Here is a 22212-nt window from a genome sequence, read left to right on the forward strand (position 1 = left end):
TTAGTAATGCAAACTGTTTATGTGGCTGGAGGGGCTCAGAAGTTGACCTGGGCCAGAAGGAAAATGCCCGGGTCTCTGGGGAAGGAGGAACTAGGACCGGCATGTTGAATCTAACACTTCCAGGAGGAAGAAACTTCCAGGGTGTCGGGCTGGGAGCGTGGGGCTGGAGCTGCCTCCCCCACTTCCCCCCCATCAGAACTCCTCCCTGTGACCTAGATAAGCCAATCTGTTCAAGCAGAGAGGCCCAGGGCCAGGGCAGGTCCCAATCTGGGCTGGGAGTTGGGGAGGCACAGAAGGTGGGGTCCAGGTGGGAGTTTCCCGGGATTCTGAGCTTCTGAAAGACTTTATCCAGTGGCTTGGCCCCCCCCCCCCGGCTTCTCCCAAGGACCTGGCCACCAGCCTCCGTGAAAGTCTGGGAGAGCTGACGCAGTGGTCAGGAGCTGTCTGGCTGAGACCAACCCCCAGGGGAATGGAGGGAAAATGGGAGCAGAGGGACAAGGAAAGAGGGTGAGGGGCCCTGACAGGGAATTCTAGGGAGGGACCTGGGCTGCACGGTGGCCAGAGGGATGGCAGGACAGGAAGGACTCCCTGCCTGAGGAACGGGCGTCTGAGGAGTTGGGTCGCCGTTTGGAGTCAGGTTAGCCCTGGGATGGCTGTGCTCTTAAACCAGCAGCCAGCCAGTCTTGGGCTGAGTGGGCCGGAAACTACCCACTTTATAGGTTGTGAGCCCTCGATGTAGATGCCTCATTAACCCTGCATTATGAGGCTCCCCCCTGGGGCCTCTGGGGGTAGGCGAGCAGCCACCACTGGCGCGTTGGGTGCCTCGGCGGCGTGTCCCAGAGGTGTGAGCTCAGATGGGACACGTTCCGGGCCTCCGCCTGGCCTGCTGCTGCCCGGGGACTGACGGAGACCAGGCTGCGGGAGGGATTTGGTCAGCACAGCCACGGGCGAGAGCCTAAGGCAGCTGCTGCAGTCTTCCAGGACGGCGGCCCAGCTGGAAGTGGAGGCTTGGAGGTTAGACCACTGCAGGCACTGCCGAGTCCATAGCAGTGAAGAGACCTCGTCTTGTGGGTGAGCCAAAAGAGGAACAGAGAAGACGGTGTCTTGAGCAAGGGAAGTCACTCCTGGGCTGGTTAGACGGGATGTGGCATGACGGAGGGCAGAGGGGTGGCTGACATGACCCAGAAACTTTCTGGCCTTTTCAACTTTCTGGATGGATGGAGAGAGAGAGGAGGGGAGACCAAGGCGAGTCTCCTTTCATTGCCCGCCCCACCCCACCCCCACTTCCGCCCAGGCCAGGGATCTGTCAGGACTCGAGAGGTGGAAATTCTGGTTTTCCAGAGCTCCCAGTGCTGGCTCTGGCACTATGGGTACCTGGAGGGCCGCGCTCCCGGCCCAGCCGGGCTGAGCCCTCCGTCCCCTGCCTCTGGGGCTTGGGAACCCCCTCTACGCAAGAGTCCGGCCCCCTGGGGGTCTACACTGTGGCTCAAGGGTATGTGGGATGAGGCGGGTGGCTGGGGGTTGACGGTCCTGGCGACAGGGATGCTGCGACCCAGGGAGACAGAGCCCAGGGAGCGGGGCAACTGCAGAGGCTCTGGGCAGTGCTGGGAGCCTGCCTGGCCCCTTATCGCCTCCTTGCAAGGAGAGGCCCAGGTAGGCCTGGGCATCAAAGACATGCACCCAGCTGGGGCGAGGGGAGAGGTCAGAGCAGGCCGACTCAGGCCCGCCTGGGTCATCCGAGTGCAGGGGTGAGGGTGGGGCACCAGGGTATCCATGGATCTGAAAGTGCTGGCAGAGATGGGTCCGATTAACCTGCGTGTTAAGGGCAGGAATCTGCTCCCCAGAAAGTCCCCTTCCCGGGGCCAGGCTGTAGTTTGGGTTCTGGGCTGTGGGGAAGGAAAGGAAAGGAGTAGACAGCAAGAAGGACTCCCCAGAGAAAAGGCAGAGCGGGGCCAGTGGTGGCCAGAGATCAGAAGGACAGGCCTGATGGTAGGTCTCCGACCCAGAGGGGAGCGCGAGGCAGCTGGCTGGCGCCTGGGGGTGATGGAAGTGAGACTCTGAGGGCACTCTGCAAAGGAAACTGTCCCCTCCCCGGCACCCCCACCCCACCCCCACTTCTGCTGCCTGGGGCTCTCCCATTGGTCCCTGGGGGGGATGTGGTGAGGACGGCTCACCCAGAGAGTGCCTGGTGCCTGTTTCCCCAGAGCCATCTGGTGACAGCCTCCCGCCGAGCATGGCCCTCCTCGCCCCGGGCCAGGACCCCTGGAGCCTCCTGGGCCTTCTCCTCTCCCAGCTGTTTCTGGCTCTGCCGCTGACTGCAAGGGGTGGTGGGCAGGAGCCCCTGCCCAGGATCACGTACCGTGCAGGTGAGTGTCTGGGGCCCGGTGCTGGCCACCGCTGAGCGGGAGGGGCGGAGGAAGGAGAGACCGAGGCAGAGGGGGAGAAGAGGGACATGAGGAGATCGCAGTCTCGGGTGTCGGGGCGCCAGAGACTGAGGAAGGAGTGAAGAAACTGTGTGGTGAAAGACTGAGGGAAGGGAGAGGCGGGGGGTTGTCGGAGGCGGTGATTTTCCTTTCCTTCCTTACTCGGCGTGGGCATCAAGCTGGGCACTTCAGACCCCTAACTGCTTTTATGCCCCCACGCACCTCCAAAGCCACGGCCGGTGCTAGAAGGTCATCTGTGGACCTGGAGGCCCAGGACATGGCAGGCACAGGACAACCACACGGAACATGCTGGACCACACCGTGTCCAGTACCGTGGACAACAGGAGTCAGAGAATCGGGGCCGCCCCCTGGGGTATAGTCCCTGGGACGCTGTCGGCTGGTTTCTTGCTGAGGCTGTGGGGGCCGCTGGCCCTCCCATGTCCGGGAAGAAGGCTCAGGGGAGGACTTGGGCCCTGCAGGGGTGTGGGCACAGGGTCTCCTGATCATCTGTGTTGGGTGCTGGAATTACCAACAAAGACAAGACTCAACCCTGCTCAGGGCCTCACAGGCCTGAGGGGGGAGACAGAGGAGCAGCCAGCAGTGCTAAGGGTGGTCAGTTTAGTGAGCGAGGGGCTCACACAGCTCTGGGGGAGGCCACCCCTTGCAGCACCTGCCAGCTTCTCCTTTCGGTCCTGAGATTGTTAGAGCTTCCAAAGGTAACGCTTAGCTGGGCGGTCCCCTAACTAGGGCTGAGGTGCAAATGTGCCCACGAAAGGACGGAGCAGCTTGTCCCCAGCGGGACAGGAGCGCACCCACAGCCCCTCCCGGAACCACCTCACCTCCCCCGCCCAGGTGACATCCAGGCATGCCCACGGGGTCCTTTGAAGACATCTGTGTCCCCTCTGCTCAGCCTATGGCAGTGGTTCTAGTGGTCAAAGTTTCCTGCTAGAGGAGGGGAAGGGGGGTGGGTGAGTGTGACCGTACAACCCACAGCTGCCTGGACGCGCGGACCTGTCTGTGGCTCCCAGTATCTTCCTGTCTGTCTGTCTGCTTTCTGCTCCCCCTGCTCCTCCCTGGGGGAGGACCAGCACATCCTCCCCCTGCCCCCATAGCCCCCCAGGCCTGGAAGAGTGTCCATGTGCCTCTATTTCCTGTCCCTTTGTCTGCCTCTTGGGTGCAGGCCACCTTCCCCCAATCCCAGGCTGTCATTATGCTGTCTCTGGCTGCCTCTTCCCTCCACTGCGGGCTCAACACAAAGCTCCTATCCCGCCAGCGGGGGGTGGGGGTGGGGGGGCTGAAGGGGAGCTGCTGATGGAGAGTGGGTCCCGCGGCCAAGGCTGGGGGAGCACACTCTGCCAACCCCTCCCCTCCCCCATCTTGACCTCCCAAATCAGCTGCCCACCCACCCATGCCTCATCGGTCAGGTCAGCCCTTCTCATCACTTCCCAACAGGTGACGGGCGCAGGGCTCTCAGCCTCTTCCACCAGAAGGGCCTCCAGGATTTTGACACTCTGCTCTTGAGTGGTGACGGAGGCACTCTCTACGTGGGGGCTCGAGAGGCCATTCTGGCCTTGGATATCCAGGACCCAGGGGTGCCAAAGCTGAAGAACATGGTGAGGAGGTGGGGACGGAGGGTGCGCACCGGGGGGGGGGGTGGTGCCTGCTGGGGGGGGTTGCTGCTGCTGCTCCGAGCTGGCCTGCCCTCGCATGACTCGCTGCCCAAGCGCTGTCAGCTCTAAGAGGCGGGAATCAGCAGCTCCTGCTACGTGTATCTAGTCCGTAGAGCAGATAAGAAATACCATAGTGGCCTCACTACTTGCTGGTATCACGCATCCCGGTGGAATAATATTAATTTGCTAAAATGGCTGATACGGAAATCACTGACACAGGACAGAAACATGAACTCAAATTATATCAATAATATGATAGCCACCCACTGGTGGAAATCACTGAAGCTTCTGTATTAAATGGTAGTCATCCTACTGGTGGGAATAATGTGAGGAAGAAAGGGGGAGGAAGGAAAGGAGGGGGTAGTAATTACTGAGCATCTCCCTTGTCGTCGTGTCTCTCAGTGTGTGGTCTGCGGGCCACCCGCGCGTATGGGATGCCGGCTGAAAATGCAGACTCTCTGAGGTGCGAGCCAGGAACTGCCATTTTAAACAATTTCCCCAGGAAACATGTGGTTTTGTCACCCGCTGGTCTATGTAGCATGCACTGCATTAAGGTGCTTTACAAATGCTCCTGGTTGTGCCCTCCGGAAGCTTGTGCAATTGGCCAGGACCTCTCAACCAGTAAGCGGCTGGGTCTGGATTCGAACTCAGGTCTGGCTCCGGAGGGCGCATTCTCCCATAGAGCTGCGGCTCCTGCACGCCCGGACCCTCAGAGTCGCAGCCATGGTCGCAGACTGACGTTACCGTGGCTCAGCAGCATGTCACTGAGCACCGTGCCTGCTGGCAGCTTCCCACCAGGCCCAAGGAGAGGACAGTGGTCAGAGTAGAGCAGAAGACCTCACATCCTCTCCCTCCCGACCCCCACTGCAGATACCGTGGCCGGCCAGCGACCGAAAAAAGACCGAATGTGCCTTTAAGAAGAAGAGCAATGAGGTAAGTGGAGGTGGGGGTTTAGGGGCTCTGGGTGCGGAACCCGCACCCTCAGGCCGGCACTGGATGACGTCAGGTCGGGCAGGCAGCGGAGGAGGCTTCTTTCCATGGTCACTGCCTGCATCACGTTCTGTGAGGACGTCCAGAGGCCGCCGCAGCAATTCTGGGCCCTCCCCCCCACCCCAGGAAGGGGGGCAGCCCGTGAGGCTCGGGTGTGTGGGGCAAGTGGCCGGACACCTGGATTCTCTGTCTTCCCAGACACAGTGCTTCAACTTTATCCGTGTCCTGGTCTCTTTCAACGCCACCCACCTGTACGGCTGCGGCACCTTCGCCTTCAGCCCTGCTTGTACCTTCATTGTGAGTTCCGGGGCACCCAGTGCGCACACCCAAGGCACCCCTTCTCACACCTACTCCCAGCCCAACCTCTGTAGCTCTGGAAAACCCTGATCTTCCGGATGCGGGACCCTTGTGAGCTTCCTGGCCCCAGTTCCCCTCCACGTCCCTCTCCCTCCCTCACGCCCCTCATTTCCCAGACATGAGACTCTGGCGTTCTGGCCCCCAGCCTCTCCCCCCCTTTAGGAACTCCGAGATTCCTACCTGTTGCCCATCTCCGAGGACAAGGTTGTGGAGGGAAAAGGCCAAAGCCCTTTTGACCCTGCCCATAAGCACACGGCTGTCTTGGCAGGTGAGTATCGGGTTCCCAGCATCCGCTTTTCTGGGTCGTTCTGTGAAATATGGAAGCCGACAGTTCCTGAAAGGCAGGGGACAGAGGGAGGGGAAGCCAGGAGCCTCTGAGCACCAGACCAGAGGGAGACTCGGCACCCAACCACCGGCTCCTGCTCAAGTTGCCACAAAGGACGTGAGGGAGGTCGGTAGAGAGAGGTTCACATAGGCAAGAGGGCCTGGGAAGGGTCTTGGGCAGAGAGGAGGCCCGAGGTTTGGCCATTTGTTCTGTAGAGGTTACAGAGAAATCACCGTCTGTGCCGTCCCAGACACAAATCATGACAGACCCCCCCCCCTCCCCAGCTTCCTGGGCGAGGTGGCCTTTGGTTTTTGAGTGGGGCCTTGAACGATAGGTAGATGTGCAGGGAAGATGTTCCAGGAAGAGAAGGGTGGGACTGAGGTGTGGAAGCAGAACCCACAGCCACCTTTAGGGAAGAGAGAGGGATTCTGTTAGGCAGGTGGTTCAGCTGGGTGTGGGAGGGAGCAGCCAGAGAAAGGCTGGAAGAGGCCAGCACGCAGAAGGGCAGGAGGGGTGGCTCTTCCCTGCCCCAGGGTTCCTCAACCGTGGCGCTCAGTGGGGGCTGCCGGCTGGGCTAGGGGCGCCACAGGAAGGTGGAGGGCAGAGGAAGGGGGCTGGAGACCGACGTGGGTGCTGACCCGAGTCAGAGGCAGGTCTGAGGAGGACAGAGGCACCCCCCAACGAGGAGGCCTCCCGCCCTCTCCCATAGATGGGATGCTCTATTCTGGCACCATGAACAACTTCCTGGGCAGCGAGCCCATCCTGATCCGCACGCTGGGACCCCAGCCTGTCCTCAAGACCGACAATTTCCTCCGCTGGCTGCAGCGTAAGGACCCGAGCCCCCAGCACAGGTCTGGCCCTGCCCCTAGCATGGAGACCCGGCCCGAGAGCCGGGGTTCCCGCACTCCGCCGTCCTCCGTGCAGAGCCCGTTCTGTGCCAGGCGGCCCTGTTCGGGGCGGGGGGTGCAGTTCCCGCCCCCGTGAAGCGACAGGACCAGGCGCCCCCAGGGCCACCCCCCGCTAGCCGCGGGGCATCCCGTCGGCCGGCCAGCGGTTGCAGAACCAGCCCCAGGGTGTCCCAACCCTAAGCCTATGTGTCCCGCCCCGCAGCGGACGCCTCCTTCGTGGCAGCCATCCCTTCGACCCAGTTCGTCTACTTCTTCTTCGAGGAGACAGCTAGCGAGTTCGAGTTCTTCGAGAAGCTCCACACTTCGCGGGTGGCCAGAGTGTGCAAGGTCCGTGGCCAGGGCCGGGGGGCGGGGCTGGCCATGGGGGAGCCAATGGGGAGGTGGCAGAGGCGCGGCCGAGCGCCCAGGGCCCAATGGGAGCGGGGCGGGAGCGGCGGGAGGAGCGTCCCTGACTCCGCCCCTGGGTCCCAGAACGACGTGGGCGGGGACAAGCTGCTGCAGAAGAAGTGGACCACCTTCCTGAAGGCCCAGCTGCTGTGCACGCAGCCCGGGCAGCTGCCCTTCAACGTCATCCGCCACGCCGTCCTGCTGCCCGCAGCTGCCTCCGCTGAGCCCCGCGTCTACGCGACCTTCAGCTCTCAGTGGTGAGCAGCGCGGCGGGGACGCGGGGGCTGCACACGGGTCATGGGTCCCAGAGCGTTCAGTCCAGGCACTTCCCCTAGGAATGCATGTGACCGTCACCACGTCCCAGGAATCTGACTTATGACCTTCGTGTAGATGGGAAAAATAAAGCTTACTCCTTTATATCCGCCGATAGAAGGCAGCTTATGGAAGGCAAACATTGAGATCAGATTAAGTCAAACAGATAAGGAAATGGGAGTAAAAGGAGAGTAAGAGGCAGGAATAGGGTCAGCACATCACAAATGTTTGTCATTTATGCAGTGTTGGGTTGCTGGTTGCAATTTAGCTCTGAGCTTCCCAATGGCCAGAGCAAAGAGGGGAACACCATCAGTGTCACTAAGATAAAAATAGTCATGGCGTGGAGGCTGAGAAAAGTTCATTGATTGGCTGTAATCTGGCCCCACAGTGTTCAGGTGTCTGCTGACAATGTGTCAGGTACCAAAGATCTGCTGTAAGCAGGGGCTGGTATCAGTGGCATCTATAATGGAGAACATGGTGTGTGCCACAATCAGGTTAAAGAGAACAAGAGAAACCTGTCTCCACAGACCAGGGCTGAAGGAATAAAAGTAGCCTCATAGGCTCTGGTTGGTTGTCTGAGGGTCAGGAATCCAGGGGGCCCAAAGGAGCAGGGCATCATCTGGAGCCTGTCGGAGCTGGTTACACTGCCCCTCCTATGGCTACAGTCCCGCCTGGTCAAGACAGGCAGGAGCTGCCCCAAGGCCCGAGCCCCAATTAATTGTCCTTAAGGATAATCCTAAGACGGGCCAGAGTCAGGGGCTCTCCTAGCCCTTATCACCACAGCTGGGGGAAAAGTACGTAGCAGTAGGCCAACCCAGCCCTCCACACTCCTGCCCTCCCGGGCCTTTTCACAAGGGGGGGCTAGGGCTGGAGGGGAAATTTCATGGTAGAGCAGAGGAGATGACCATGTCCCCTCTGGCTGTCCCCAGGCAGATCGGTGGGACCAGGAGCTCTGCTGTCTGTGCCTTCTCCCTCAAGGACATCAAGCGTGTCTTTGAGGGGAAGTACAAGGAGTTGAACAAAGAGACTTCACGTTGGACTACTTATGGGGTCCCTGAGATCAGTCCCCGGCCGGGCAGCGTGAGTACCACCCCCAACACTGAGCAACACTCCGCCCCCACTGATACACACATACCCCACATATCAGAGTACCTGTCACGGCACAATAAATGTCCAGTAAATGTTAGTGCTCCCTGCCCTAGCCAGTCCTGTCTGCTCAGATACACATGTGCTCCGGTGGCCCACATTCCACGCGTGTCCAGCCCATCCTGCACACAGAGAAGCCCCCCTCCGCTAAGTGCACGTCAAGTACCTGGGTGTATCACTGGGGAAACAAGGGCATGGGCTGGGCGAGGACTGCCTGGGCAGCTTCTTCTGCATTTCTTACTTTTGTATTTCCATCAGAGTTGCGTATGACCACCATTTACAGAATCCCACAGATCTGCGCAGTTAGTAACCAAAACCAGCCCGAGGCCCTGTCCTACACTTTACCCTCTCTACAGGGACAAGCACCTTCAACTCTTTTAGCTGATGCTTTTTGTATTTATCTCCAAATCTCTAACACCCTTTTATTACTACTTTTATTGCTACTCTGGATGTTTCCGTTTCGGGCAGGAGCTATTGAATTCCCATTCTGAATGGTGAGGATTCACCTGTGCCCCCCACCCCCACCCAATTATATATGTGCTGGAGCTGGCCTGTAGCAACCAGCAGGAACTGTTTTGGGGCATCTCTTTCCAGATTCGTGTGTGCTGACATGATGCTGCTGGCCTGAGACCAGCCATGGTGGGAGTACGTGCCACGGCTGTCAGCGAACATGACACGTCAGGGCTCCCCGACCCCCACCCCAGAACTGCTTTACCAGCACACCCACCCCTCATCTCCCAACATGGTTTTATAATGATTTTGGTTAGAATAGTATTTATATTAGGACTCTTATGCACAGCTGAGTCAGGGAGCAGGCCCCGATTACTTTTCCTTTTTGCATAGTTTAAAAATTTCCCTGGGGTTAGTAATTATCTCTTTTTCTGTCTTTTATTCCCCTTCTTTTTCTTTCTTAATTTTCTTTTTCCCTTTTTTTTTTTTTTGGCTTGCTTTGTTTTCTAAGCTCTTATCATTAATTCAACCCCAGACTCTTCCTCAGCGATCTGCATCTGTTCTGAAGACAGATCTGTTAGGCATTCTAACGGTTTCATCTTCCTGGAGATGTTTGCTGTCTGCTGAAGTCTGGACCGGTGGCCCCTCGGCCCCGGGCGCTGCTGCCATCCTGGAATTTCCCTTCTCGTCATTCTGGGTATTTCCTTTGTATCTCTCCATGACGTTCTCGTGTTTCTTACATCCCATGGCTTCCTCTTTTTTCTTTTCTTTCTTTTTTTTTTTTTTTTTTTTTACTATTTTTTAAAGATTTTTATTTTTAAGTAATCTCTACACCCAGTGTGGCTCAAACTCACAACCCTGAGATTAAGAGTCACACGCTCTCGCGACTGAGCCCTCCAGGCGCCCCTTTTCCTTACCAACTTATTTTAGCAGAGCCTCCGTAGATTCCTGGAAAGAGATACATGGCAGGTACATTTCTTGAGACAATGTCTGAAAATGTCTTTATTCTACTTTCACATTTGATAGTTTGATATGTGCATGTGATTCTAGACTAGAAACAATCTTCCTGCAAAACTTTGAAGGCTTGCCCTGTTGTCTTCCGGGGAATGGAAGTTCAGAGTTCTTCCGATTCTTAAGTCTCTGAAAGTCCCCGTTCTCACTGAAATCTCGTAGTGCCTTTTCTTTGTCCCTAGCTGTTCTGAAATTTCACGGTATTGCTCTTCGATGGGACTCTGTTCATTTACTGTGCTGGATGTCCAACCTGCCCCTTCAGCCTGGAAGTTGAGTTCCTTCAGTCTGCAGTTTCTTTGAACAATCTCCTCCTATTATCTTTTCACTTAACAAATATTTTTCGAGGCTGCCTGCCATTCTTCCAAGCTCTGGGGGACAGAGCAGTGAATGAAGTCGACAGAAGTCCCTTCCCTCATGGAGCAGACTCTCACATTAGGATGTTTTCTCACTTCTTACTGGGCCTCCTGGACCCGTCCGCTCCCTCTTTCAATCCCGGCCAGTTTCCCCAGCCTTCAGTTTCGTCCTACTTTCTGGGAGAGTATCTCGATTTTATCTTTGAATCCTTCTATCAGATTTTTAATTCTTGCTAAAATATTTAATTTCCTAGTTTTTTAGCTTTTTTAAAAAGATTTTATTTATTTATTTGACAGAGAGAGACAGAGACAGAGACAGAGAGAGCGTGCTCACAAGCAGGGGGAGCAGCAGAGGGAGAAGGAGAAGGAGCTCTCTGCTGGGCAGGGACCCTGATGCGGGGCTCGATCCCAGGACACCGGCCTAAAGGCAGATGTCTAACTGCCTGAGCCACCCAGACGCCCCTTTTTGAGCGTTGAATATCTCTTTTATAAAAATGTTCTACTATAGTTTGTTGTTATTTTAACAGGTGACGTTTTCTGACCAGGCTTGTGCCACTCACTTTCCATTTCCATTGGTCACACGGTTGTATAAAGCAGCAAAACAGGGGGCCCCCTGAGGGGCTCAGTCGGTTGAGCGTCTGACTCTTGGTTTCAGCTCAGGTCGTGATCTCAGGGTCTTGAGATCAAGCCCCGCGTTGGGCTCCACAGTCAGTGGGGACTTTGCTTGAGATTCTCTCCCTCCCTCTCCCTTTGCCCCCCCCCCCGCTGTCTCTCTCTCTCTCTCTCTCTCACATAAATAAATAAATAAATATTTCATAAAAGCAGCAAAACTGAAGGGGGGATGATTGCTGTATATGCTCTAAATTGCTTTGAAAGGTCTCATTTGAGATAATTTACATATGAATCTTGATCTTCTTAAATATTTGGAAACATCAAATAAAAATGGAAAGAAAAAATATTGTTATAGAGAACGTCACACATGTATACAAAATAGAGTAGTGTAAGGCACCTCCGTATACCCACCAGCCAGCTTGACGCGTAGCCAAGCAAACTGTCTCCGCCATACGCTTTCCGCCATCGCCGGTGATTTGGAGCAGATTCTGGACATGGTATCTTCTCTGCATCAGTGTAGTAAGGCTGCCGTAACAAACGACCACAAGCCTCCTGGCTTCAGACAACACACATGTGTCCTTCTGCAGGCTGGAGGCCAGGAGGTGGATGCCAGAGCACCGGCAGGGTGGAGGGTCTCGGGGAGGATGCGTCCCTCCTTCTCCCCCGGTTTCTGTTGGCAGCTGGCACTCCTTGGTGTTCTTGGCTTGTCGACACCCCAACCACTCCAGTCTTGTCATCCCTTTGCCTCCTCCTCTGTATGTGTCCTTCACTTCTCATGAGGACGCTGGATTTGGAGTGCATCGTAATTCAGAATGAGCTCATCTCAAGATTTTTAATTATATCTACAAAGACCCTTTTTGCAAACAAAATCACATTCACAGGTTTCAGATAGATGTATGGGGGGCACCAATCAACCCACTATATCATCCATAAATATTTTCGTATCTCCAAAAGATAAGGGCTTGAAAAAAATAGCCATAGGACCACTTCACACCATAAAAATGAATAATTCTTTAATATGCATTTAGTATTCAAATTTCTAATGGTCTCGAAGATGTCATAAGAGTTGTTTAAAATACAGTTTATTTGGTTTTTTAAAAATATTTTATTTATTTATTTCAGAGAGAGAGAGAGTGAGAGAGAGCATGATTGGGGAAGAGAGAGAGAAGCAGGCTCCCCACTGAGCGGGAAGCCCGATGTGGGGCTTGATCCCAGGACCCTGGGATCGTGACCTGAGCTCAAGGCAGATGCTTAACGGATTGAGCCGTCCAAATGCCCCAAAATCCAGTTTACTTGAATCAAAATCTAAGTAAGATGTATAAGTTTGGGTTAGCTTTTCTTTCTTTCTTTCTTTTTTTAAGTTTATTTATTTAAGTAATCTCTACACCCAACATGGGGCTTGAACTCATGGCCCCGAGATCAAGAGTGGCACACTCGACAGAGTGAGCCGGCCAGGCGCCCCTTAGATTTGTCGTTCTCTTAAGTCTCTTTTAATCTGTATGTTCCCTTGTCGTCCTCTTCTTCTTTTTTTTTTTTTAAGATTTTCTTTATGTATATGCCAGAGCGAGCGAGCGAGCACAAGCAGGGGGCAGAGGGAGAGGGAGAAGCAGACTCCCCACTGAGCAGGGAGCACGATGCAGGGATTTGATCCCAGGACCCTGGGATCATGACCTGAGCTGAAGGCAGACACTTAACCAACTGAGCCACCCAGGCGCCCCTCATTTAGCTTTTTGTTTGTTTTTTTCCATTGGTTTGTTTTGGTCTCTTTTGTGTTCATGGTTTAACTGACTCTGGTGGCCCCGGGCTCTCTGCTCACATTTAAGAGTGGGGATCGTGCGGCTGTCTGGAAGCTGCATCCCAGGATGTGGCTACTCGGCGTGGGCTCCCTGTTGCCCCACGGAAGGTGGCCTGGCTGTGCGGTTTTCTCGGGGCTCCTCGGTGTCAGTATCATCGGGTCTTACCGGTCAGTTTTTGGAGCCCTCTTCCAGCCTCGTGCTTGGAGGGAGACGGCCCGGCTGTTGGCACTGGGGGGCCGGAGGGGGGAGGGGAACGCGTCCCCACATGCACTGCGCCTTCACCCCCTGCTTTCCGCGCTGTGCCCGCTGCTTCCGGTCTCCGGAGAACGAGCCTCCCGTCCTGGGCCAGGCCCTGCAGGGCCCCCCCCCACCACGTGCAGAGGTGCGGGAGCCCAGCCTGCCCCAGCACAGACTTCCAGACCTCTCCTGACGCAGCCCTGCCCTTCCCACTTCCAGAGGTGGCCAGGCCGCTCTTCATGTTTTTAGGAATTCTGCCATGTGAATCAGATAGTTTTGGCTACCCCGGGGCTGGCTTAAGAAGATTCTTTTCTTTTCTTTTTCCTGCTAAATCTTTTACCAGGTTTGTTCATTTGCTTTCCAGCCCTCCCCCTGTGGCTGCCTTTGCTCCCCGCCCCCTGCCATGCCCCCCTCTCTGGGGGGAGGAAGTGAGGGCAGGTGCACGTGCTCATTCTGGCATCAGAATGAAATACAGATGTTATTACCTCACGTGGCCGATGAGGAAATGGGAGCTCACGTGGCGGGGGGGGCGAGTAACTTGTTTGAGGACACAGTGGCGGAGTGGGGCTGGCCCTGAGATAGCGCCCTGCGGTGTGGAGGACAAGGATCCTGACCGAGATCAGGACACAGCACGCTGGTGTCGGCAGGGCCTTCAGAGAACAGCCAGCCCACCCCCTGTCCACTGCCCCCCCCCCGTTTTATGGTGAGAAAAAGGAGGCCCAGAATGGAGAAGGGGCTCCGCCAGACTCTTGCAGCTGGTTCATGTGACACGACCCCTTTTTGTGACATCCGTCATTCAGTCACTGACTCAGCAAACATTTATTGGGCACCAACTGTGTGCCGGGGCTTGTGCTGAGCAAGCCTGGGTCTACTGACGTGCGTGCATCGCCCCCATCCTACTGCCCGCGGCTGCCAGGCACCCCTGGCGCAGGCACCAAGGACGGGAGAGCGACAAGAGCGAACATTTCCTGAGTTCTTACTGATGTCATGCACTGTTCTGATTATTCTCCTCGTCCTTGCCCTTCTCCTCCGCACGGCAAGCTGCTGGTACGTGGGCCTGTGTGCAGAGCCTGGAATCCCAGGCAGCCCCAGAGCTTCAAGCGCCTCCTGAGATGAGCGGTGCCTTGAGGGGGGCCCGGCGGGCTGGACCAGTGTGTGTGGGGACAGCCCGTGCTGAGCTTGCGGGAGACGGCGCTGACCCGACGCGTCTCCTTCCCCCTTCAGTGCTCCGTGGGCCCCTCCTCTGATAAAGCCTTGACCTTCATGAAGGACCATTTCCTGATGGATGAGCAGGTGGTGGGGACACCCCTGCTGGTGAAGTCTGGCGTGGAGTACACGAGGCTTGCGGTGGAGATAGCCCAGGGCGTCGATGGGCACGGCCACCTGGTCCTGTACCTGGGCACCGGTGAGTAAAGGGCTCCAGACGTCCCACCGTGACCAAGCGAGGACGGCCGCTCAGGGTGCGGAGGGAAACCTCGGGCTTCGTTCACTCACGCTTTCATTCCACAGATGCTTCCTGAGCACCTACTATGTGCCTGGTGCCCTGCTAGGCTCTAAGAATACAGTGGGGTTACCCAACAGCCAGTCTCCATCCTTTCTGAGCTTTGAGTCTGGAGGGGGAGATGGGCACAGGAACACGGGGGACTTTGGTGGCCTTAGCAGGAGCTGTTTGTCTCCCGGAGAAGCCACGTTAGAGCCACGTTAGAGCTGTGAAGAATGGGCAGGTGGTGGGCGGCTGGGAGCAGCCAGGGTGGGGGCACTCCTTCAGGAAGTTGGCTGTGGAGGGGAAGCGGGGAGGGGATGACTTGAGGAAGAGGTGGGGTCCCCCCAGCATGCTTTTTTTTTTTTTTTTTTTTTTAAGATGGGAAGGTCCTCAGGCTCCAGGAGAGAGGCGGACGGTGAAGAAATGGGCAGGCCAGGAGCTGGCAGGGGAAGTTGCAGAGGTAGCGGGAAGCCAGAGTCCAGGACATAGGTGGGGGGCAGCCCCCACGCTGGGATGGGGGTGAAGGAATAGAAGACCGTACGGCTGGGTGGGTGTCCGGCAGGAAGCAGAGGCAGCTGTTTTGGGCAGGCTTTCGTGTTCGTGCAGGAGACGGACACAGGGTTTCGGGCTGGGAATGACGGGGTGGAAAGAGGAGAGGTGTGAGGAGAAAGGGGTAGATTTAAAAGTCATGGTGGAAAGGAGAGAGGGTCAGCGAGGGAGTGTGGAAGATGGCCAGACATGGGTACTGAGGGCCTGATGGGGGTGAATGACCTTGAGCTTCCGAGGAAGAAAGCCACAGGTGCGCCGATCCTTCCAGGACATGTTTCCAGCCACTGTGTCTGCTGCGCACGTGGTGCGTTGCAGCAGAGAGCAACCGGCAAATCTCGGTGCCTGTGGGTGCATGGAGACAGTGAGCGTAGGGCCTGCGGGTGCACGGAGACAGTGAGCGTAGCACAGGAGCCGAGGACTTAGTGTGAGGAGATTAGAAGTTGATTCTGAGGGAGGGCGGACCCCGAATGCCGGCTGGAGAGGTGGCAGTTTCGAACAGGGTGGTGAGTGCGGACCTCACTGCCGCGCCTTGGATAGGGGACACTTGGAGGTGAGGGTGGATGCTGATGGCGTTTCTACAGAAGCACTCTGCTGTCCCCTGCCCCAAGTCCGTGGAGGAGTGGGCTGGGTTCTTGCAAAGGAAAGACAGAGGAGCAATGGGGTTCCAAGCCACTTATCACACAATTCCTGTCAGCTCCACGGTGTAGAGGGAACGGCCTGCCCAACCTGAGTCTGCGTGTGGTTCTTTCTGAAGGAGTGAGTCTGGAGTCAGAGGCCGAGCGCGTGCGAGGGGTCCGTGCAGGAGGTGACAGTCTCTGCTCTCTGTCTCTCCATAGCCACAGGGGCCCTCCACAAGGCTGTGGTCAGTGGGGACAGCAGTGCTCATCTGGTGGAGGAGATCCAGCTGTTCCCCGACCCTGAACCTGTCCGCAACCTGCTGCTGGCCCCTGAGCAGGTGACAAGGGGCCCTCTGATGAGGCGGGGCTTGGTGCTGGGTCCTTACTGGGTGTGGAGAGGTCACTCTCCCTCTCTTTTCCAGGGCGCAGTGTTTGCGGGCTTCTCAGGGGGCATCTGGAGGGTTCCCCGAGCCAACTGTAGTGTCTATGAGAGCTGTGTGGACTGTGTCCTTGCCCAGGACCCCCACTGTGCCTGGGACCCTGAGTCTGGAACCTGCCGCCTCCTGCCCACCCCCATCCCGTGAGTGCCCGTCCTGGCCTGCAGTGGAGGCGGGCCCACCGGGACCTTCTTACCCAACATGTGGGGCTCTTCCTCTCTCCAGGGGCGACCAGCACTGTCCCTCCCAGAATCTCCCTCCTGTGGCAGAGGCTCCCCTGGGATTGGGTTACAGAGAGCAGTCTGGAAGCTGCCCCAGCCCGCCTGTGTTTACCTGCCTCTTCTCTGCCCTGCCCCCCATCGCCCCCAACTCTTCCCACTTCGGTCTGTTTCAAGGTTTGAAGTTTGCTTTCCCTGTCTTCTCAGGAAGTCCTGGAGACAGGACACAGAGCGAGGGAATCCAGGGTGGGCATGCGCCACTGGCCCCGTGGGCAGGAGCCACCAGCCTCAGAGCCGCCCCCAAATCAGTGAGTGTGGAACCAGGGGGTGGGGGGAAGGCTCACGTGGGTGTTCCCCCAGCGCCTGCCCGGGTTGAGAGCTGGACACCCAGACCTGGGACGGATTTGAGTCCTGGCTTTGGGAGGGAGGATAGGAATTCCAAGCTGGGATTCAGGATTGAGGCTGAAGTCTGTTTTGGTGTCAGAGTTGGAGTCCGATGGACCAAGGTTGGTCTGGGGTCCAGACTGGAGAGACGAGGGGTCAGAGTTGAGTTTGGGAGCAGAACTGGAAGCTGGAGGGGGGTCAGGGTCCAAATGTCAGGAGACTTCCTGCCCTCCTGCCCCCCCTCCCTGAACCGTTTCCCCTTCCTTCCTCTCCAGTTAAAGAAGTCCTGGCTGTCCCCAACTCCATCCTGGAGCTCCCCTGCCCCCACCTCTCGGCCCTGGCCTCTTACCGCTGGAGTCACGGCACAGCCAAGATCCCAGAAGCCTCTTCGGCGGTCTACAACGGCTCTCTGGTGCTGCTGCTTCAGGGGGGGGTGGGGGGCCTGTACCAGTGCTGGGCCACGGAGAAGGGCTTCTCATACCCTGTGGTCTCCTACTGGGTGCACAGCCAGGATCAGACCCTGGCCCTGGACCCCGAGCTGGCGGGCATTCCCCGGGAGCGTGTGGAGGCCCCACTGACCAGGGTTGGTGGCGGGGCCGCTCTGGCTGGCCAGCGGTCCTACTGGCCCCACTTCCTCACAGTCACTGTGCTCCTGGCCTTAGTGCTTTCAGGAGCCCTCCTCCTCCTCCTTGCCTCCCCACTGGGGGCTCTCCGAGCCCGGGGCAAGGTGCAGGGCTGCGGGACCCTGCCCCCGGGGGAGAAGGCCCCCCTGAGCCGGGACCAGCACCTCCAGCCTCCCAAGGAACACAGGACCTCCGCCAGTGATGTGGACGCTGACAGCAGCCGCCTGGGCACTGAGATGGCTTGAACTCTGGGCCCAGGCTGGGGCTATGTAGGATAGGGCGGGGCGCCCGGCCATGCTGGCTGGGGGGACTGGGGCAGTGCAGCCCTGAGGACAGGGGAGGAGCACAAAACACCACCTTCCTGCCATGCCACCACGGCCCTCAGCGGGGCTGGACACAGCGGCCTGACCCCCTGGGGGCCTCCCCTCTGCTGCATCCATGGGCTCTCCAACGGGCTGTCCCGGACCTTGACCGGATAAGAAGACCTAGAGCGGATCCTTCAGCTCTGGCCATTCCAAGATCCTCCAGAAACTACTGTTCCAGGAGCCCCTAAAACACACGACTGTTCCAGGCCCCTGTGGTTACAAACCAGACAGCACACCGCGGCCTGGAGACCCCTGGGGGCAGCAGCACCACGGACACCAAGGCTCCGCTCTCCCGGGGCCCTGCTGGGAGCTGCCTCCTCCTGCTCCCCTTGTCAGCTGTGTACCGCTGACGCCCCGGAAGTCTTTCTGGAGGTCTGGCCACCTTCCTTCTTGCTTCAGCTCCCTGCTGTGGCTGGAAGGACAGGGGCAATCTGAGCCTTGTTCCCTCCTCTACTCTGGCTGACCTCTTGATCTCTCTCCTCTCCCCTTTCCTTTATTTTGGGATTCAGAAAACCGCTTGTCACAGACAATTTATTTTTTATTAAAAAGACAAAGCTCACGAATGGTGCTGTTTCCGTCGGAGTAGAATACTGCAGGGGGGGCCACGGAGTGGAAGGGAGCGGCAGCCGGAGGGCCCCAGCGGGGAGCAGCGCCGGGTTTGCGGGGCGGTGGCAGTCCACCTCTTCTGCCCTGTCAGCTGCCCACTCAGAACCAGCCCCGCAGCCCTTTCCTCGTCCCTCCGTCGCGACCCGCCATGCTGCTCCTATTCCCATAGCTGCTGTCTCCGCCGTCCCCGCTCCCCTTCCCCACGGCCGCAGGTGGTGTCCACTCTTGGCGGAATGAATTTATGGAGAGACCGTACGGCCACCCCCATCCTGGCCACACCCTTCCCCAATATGACAAACAGCGCTCTGTGCACACCCGTGTGTGGGGGTTCCCCGGAAGACCCCAGCATTCTCCTCACTCCACCACTCCCTCACCTCCTGTCTCCCCTCTCTACTGGCCCCATGCTGGGTGTTCTCTTCAGGACCCAAACAAAGGCTAGCACTGTACCCTGCCCCCCACTGGCTCTCTTTCCCACTTCCATCAAAACCCAGAAAGGGTCCTTTCTGGCTGCCTGCCAATGGCTCCCCCAGGGAGGCCCTCCCCCTCTCGGATGCCCTATGTTCTGGCTTTCTCCCCCACCTCTCTGCAAAAATGACCTTTTGAAGCTCCCCATAAGCCCCAACTGGCCTTGACCTCTATGCCACCTTTACACTTGGCCACCATGTTCCCATAACTCTCTTTCTCTATGGCTTTTTAAAAAATGTTTTTATTTATTTTTTTTTTAAAGATTTTATTTATTTGAGAGAGAGAGAGACAGCCAGCGAGAGAGGGAGCACAAGCAGGGGGAGTGGGAGAGGAAGAAGCAGGCTCATAGCGGAGGAGCCTGATGTGGGGCTCGATCCCATAACGCCGGGATCACGCCCTGAGCCGAAGGCAGACGCTCAATGACTGAGCCACCCAGGCGCCCCTAAAAAATGTTTTTATTTTTAATGTGGCACAAAGCAAATCACATACAATTTACCCTCAACCATTTTTAAGCGCACGGTTCAGTAGTGTTAACTATATTCACATTGTCTCTAGAGCTCTTTCATCTTGCAATGTCTCTAGACATTGTCTCTAGACAATGTAATGTCTCTAGAGCTCTTTCATCTTGCAACTCTGGGTCTATGTCCACCAAACAGCATCTCCCCATCTCCATGTCCCTGCAGCCCCTGGCAACCACCGTTCCACTTTCTGTGAATTTGGAATTCAGGTCCTTGATGTAAGTGGAATCACACACCATTTGGCCTTCCGCCACTGGCTTTTTTCTCTCCCCAGAACATCTCAAGGTCCATCCATGTTGGAGCTCGTGACAGGACTTCCTTCCTTGTTGGGGGCTGGACACTACTCCGTCGCAGGTGCGTACCGCCGTGTCCCTCCCCGCTCATGCGCTGCAGGACTTTCGCAGTGTCACCCTCCTTGGCTGCGGTGACTACTGCTGCAATGAGCACAGGGGCGCAAGCATCACCTCCAGATCTGTCGGCTGTGTCTTCTTCACCGGAGTGAGTCGGCTCCTCTAGAGTGTCTTTCTCCCCTGCCGGCCCCGTCTTCCACCGTCACCCAAGGCACTGTTACCGCGAGCCCTGCTTTCACTGCTCCAAGCAGCTGCAAGACTCTTCATGCGGCTGCCTCGTGGGCCTGTAGACCAAGAGCTGTGGGGCCGCGGACCGGGCACTGGGCACTTCACCTGCTGCCTGCGGACTCGGACCACCTCTCCCGTCCGCGCCGCGGTCCCTCACCTCTCGGAAGGAAGGCAGCACAGGAAGCTCCTTCTGCTTTAAGCGCGTGGATCCCTCGCTGCCAAACGGGCAGTCGCACAGTGAGCTTTCTCCCGTGCTAAACCGCACAAGGACAGGCCTGCCGGACGTCTTCGTCCAACAGACCCAGAGGCTTCTGGAAGCACTTCCTTTCTCCCCCCTTCTCGGCCTCCCCTCAACATCACTCTGGAATCTTCTCTGTCCTCATCTCCCTCCGAGGTACAGTTTAGATGCCTGCACGCCATCTTCTCAGCCGGGCCTGTCCTGGCCGATTATTCTCCCCCGGGACTTCCCTGGCGCTCACTGCATCACTCAGGAGGTACTTGGCCAGCCGTAAGAATGCGAGACAGGGAGTGGGCTGTCAACACCTCAGGGACGGGGCATCTCAAGCCACCTCCACAGCCGGCAGCGTGAGGGACCACGCACTAGTGACAGGAGGCCTCCGGAGATGCTTACCAACTGTGACAGCACAACTTTGGTCCGTCTAGCCCTATGTGACCTCTCTACAGCCTGTGACTTTGGTGACGGTTCCTTCCTGCAACACCTGTCCTTTGGTCTCTGGCTGTGTGCTCTCTCACTTACCTGCCTAGCTGCCTGCCACTGCATCTCAGTTTCCTGCGAGCTTCCTTCTCTTCTCTCCCGCTAAAAGCTCCCTTGGACAGTGTCTCCATGCCTACTGCTTCTTCTCCCGCCCCTTAACGAAGGATGCCCATCCAGCCATCTATCCATCCATTCAGCAAACCTGCACTCAGCACCTGCTATCGTCTAGAATTTGACTTAGGCAGCCAGAGACACATGAATCGGATCTACTTCCCGTCTGCATGGGGCTTACAACACAGCAGCAGGGCCGGCCGGCCACAAGCTGGGGAAGAGGTATTGTGGGGGACAGTGCATTGTCTGCCCTTCTAGCTATCACTTATCTCCACCTGGATGCACCACAGACATCTCTAACTCAACATGTCCCAAGTTCAATTTATCATCCCCTCCAAACCTGCTCCCTCCCCCTTATTCTCCTCTGCTAGCTAATTACGCTGCAATGTGGAGGCTTGGGGCTCACCCTACACTTCCTCTCTCCCACCCCTCCACTCCATTGACTGGGTCCCCACCCCATCTCCTCCTCCTCCTCATTTGCCCTGGAATTTCTCAGCACCTCTGTAGTCCCACCAGGTCCTGACCACCTCACCAAGGCAACCAGAGCCAACCCCTAACCAGTCTCTTCCACCTCTCTGCCACTCCCATCCAGACTCCATTCTCTGGCCAGGGTCAAGGGGAGATTACTAAAAAAATTCTGCCTAAAATTCGAAATGGTGAGGGCTGCCTGGGTGGCTCAGTTGTTTTGAGCATCTGACCCTTGATTTCAGCTCAGGTCGTGATCTCAGGGTCCTGAGATTGAGCCCCACATCGAGCCCCACATCGGACTTCATGCTCAGCGGGAAGTCTGCTTGAGGTTCTTTCTCTTCCTCTCCTTCTGCCCCTCCCCCTGCTCATGCATGTGCGCTCTCTCTCTCCCCCTCTCTCAAATAAATAAATAAATAAATAAATAAATCTTAAGAAAAAAGCTTGAAATGGCTTTTCATTCAATCCAGAGTAAAGAACTCCAGAATCAGCTCCCGGGACAGCGAGCCTGTGCTCCAGTTGCTCCACGCGCACTTGCGGTACTAGCAGTGGCGAGCATCTTGCGCCGTTTTCCGGAAACCTGTACTGAGTGCCCAGCGTCATTCCAGGACTTGGGGACACAGAGATGAACTGACATCCTGCCTAATGGAACTAACAGTGAGGTTCCTTGGGGCATGCTGTTTCTTCCACCTAGGACATGATCCCCTCTGGACTCTTCTCAAACCTACCACACAGTTAGTGCCCTATGCACCCCTCACTATAACCCCCCTTTTATACACTGCTGCTGCTTCACTGGGTTTCTGTGTGCCTGGCATATACTCCCAATGCTGAAATCCTTTCATTCATTCAAATATTTACTGAGCTCCTACTGTGTGACAGGCACTGTTAGGTGCAGAGGGCGTACCAATGAACAAAGCAGACACAATTCTTGTGGTCATAGAGCATACATCCTAGTGTGGGAGACAGATGACAGAAATAAGTTAAACAGATGGTGGTGTGCTATAAAGGAAAAAATTGAGTTGCAGAAAGAAAGCTGAATGGAAGGAATGTCCACAGTTTTAAATAGGAGATTCAGGGGCACCTGGGTGGCACAGTGGTTAA

General features: G+C 56.8%; 1 protein-coding gene and 1 long non-coding RNA gene across 3 annotated transcripts; one reads left to right on the forward strand and one right to left on the reverse strand.

Moving 5' to 3' along the window:
• Positions 1 to 2537, reverse strand: LOC121103924. Of its 2 annotated transcripts, none has more exons than XR_005836207.1 (2): positions 2360 to 2537; positions 1 to 1209 (listed from the first exon to the last, which is right to left on the reverse strand). It is a non-coding gene; the product is annotated as an uncharacterized LOC121103924 (long non-coding RNA). The 2 variants fall into 2 exon arrangements; XR_005836208.1 differs by lacking the exon at positions 2360 to 2537 and adding an exon at positions 2175 to 2314.
• On the forward strand, positions 1121 to 18212 carry SEMA4A (semaphorin 4A). The gene is made up of 15 exons (XM_008696560.2): positions 1121 to 1245; positions 2205 to 2366; positions 3876 to 4036; positions 4964 to 5026; positions 5282 to 5380; positions 5603 to 5708; positions 6475 to 6591; positions 6876 to 7000; positions 7145 to 7317; positions 8302 to 8452; positions 14202 to 14382; positions 15846 to 15964; positions 16049 to 16206; positions 16489 to 16589; positions 16941 to 18212. The coding sequence occupies exons 1-15, from the start codon at positions 1218 to 1220 to the stop codon at positions 17531 to 17533; spliced, it is 2337 nt and encodes a 778-aa protein (XP_008694782.2). The 5' UTR covers positions 1121 to 1217; the 3' UTR covers positions 17534 to 18212.
• The last annotated feature ends 4000 nt before the right edge of the window (positions 18213 to 22212 follow it).

This window comes from Ursus maritimus, unplaced genomic scaffold (genome assembly GCF_017311325.1).
Source record: "Ursus maritimus isolate PB19 unplaced genomic scaffold, ASM1731132v1 scaffold_2, whole genome shotgun sequence".
NCBI lineage: Eukaryota > Metazoa > Chordata > Mammalia > Carnivora > Ursidae > Ursus > Ursus maritimus.

Coding starts and splice junctions, on each gene's coding strand:
- SEMA4A (XM_008696560.2), top strand. CDS start 1,218: ATGGAGAGAGAGAGGAGGGGAGACCAAG. Junction 8,453..14,201: donor TCAGTCCCCGGCCGGGCAGC/GTGAGTACCACC, acceptor TTCCCCCTTCAG/TGCTCCGTGGGCCCCTCCTC. Junction 16,207..16,488: donor CTCCTGCCCACCCCCATCCC/GTGAGTGCCCGT, acceptor CTGTCTTCTCAG/GAAGTCCTGGAGACAGGACA.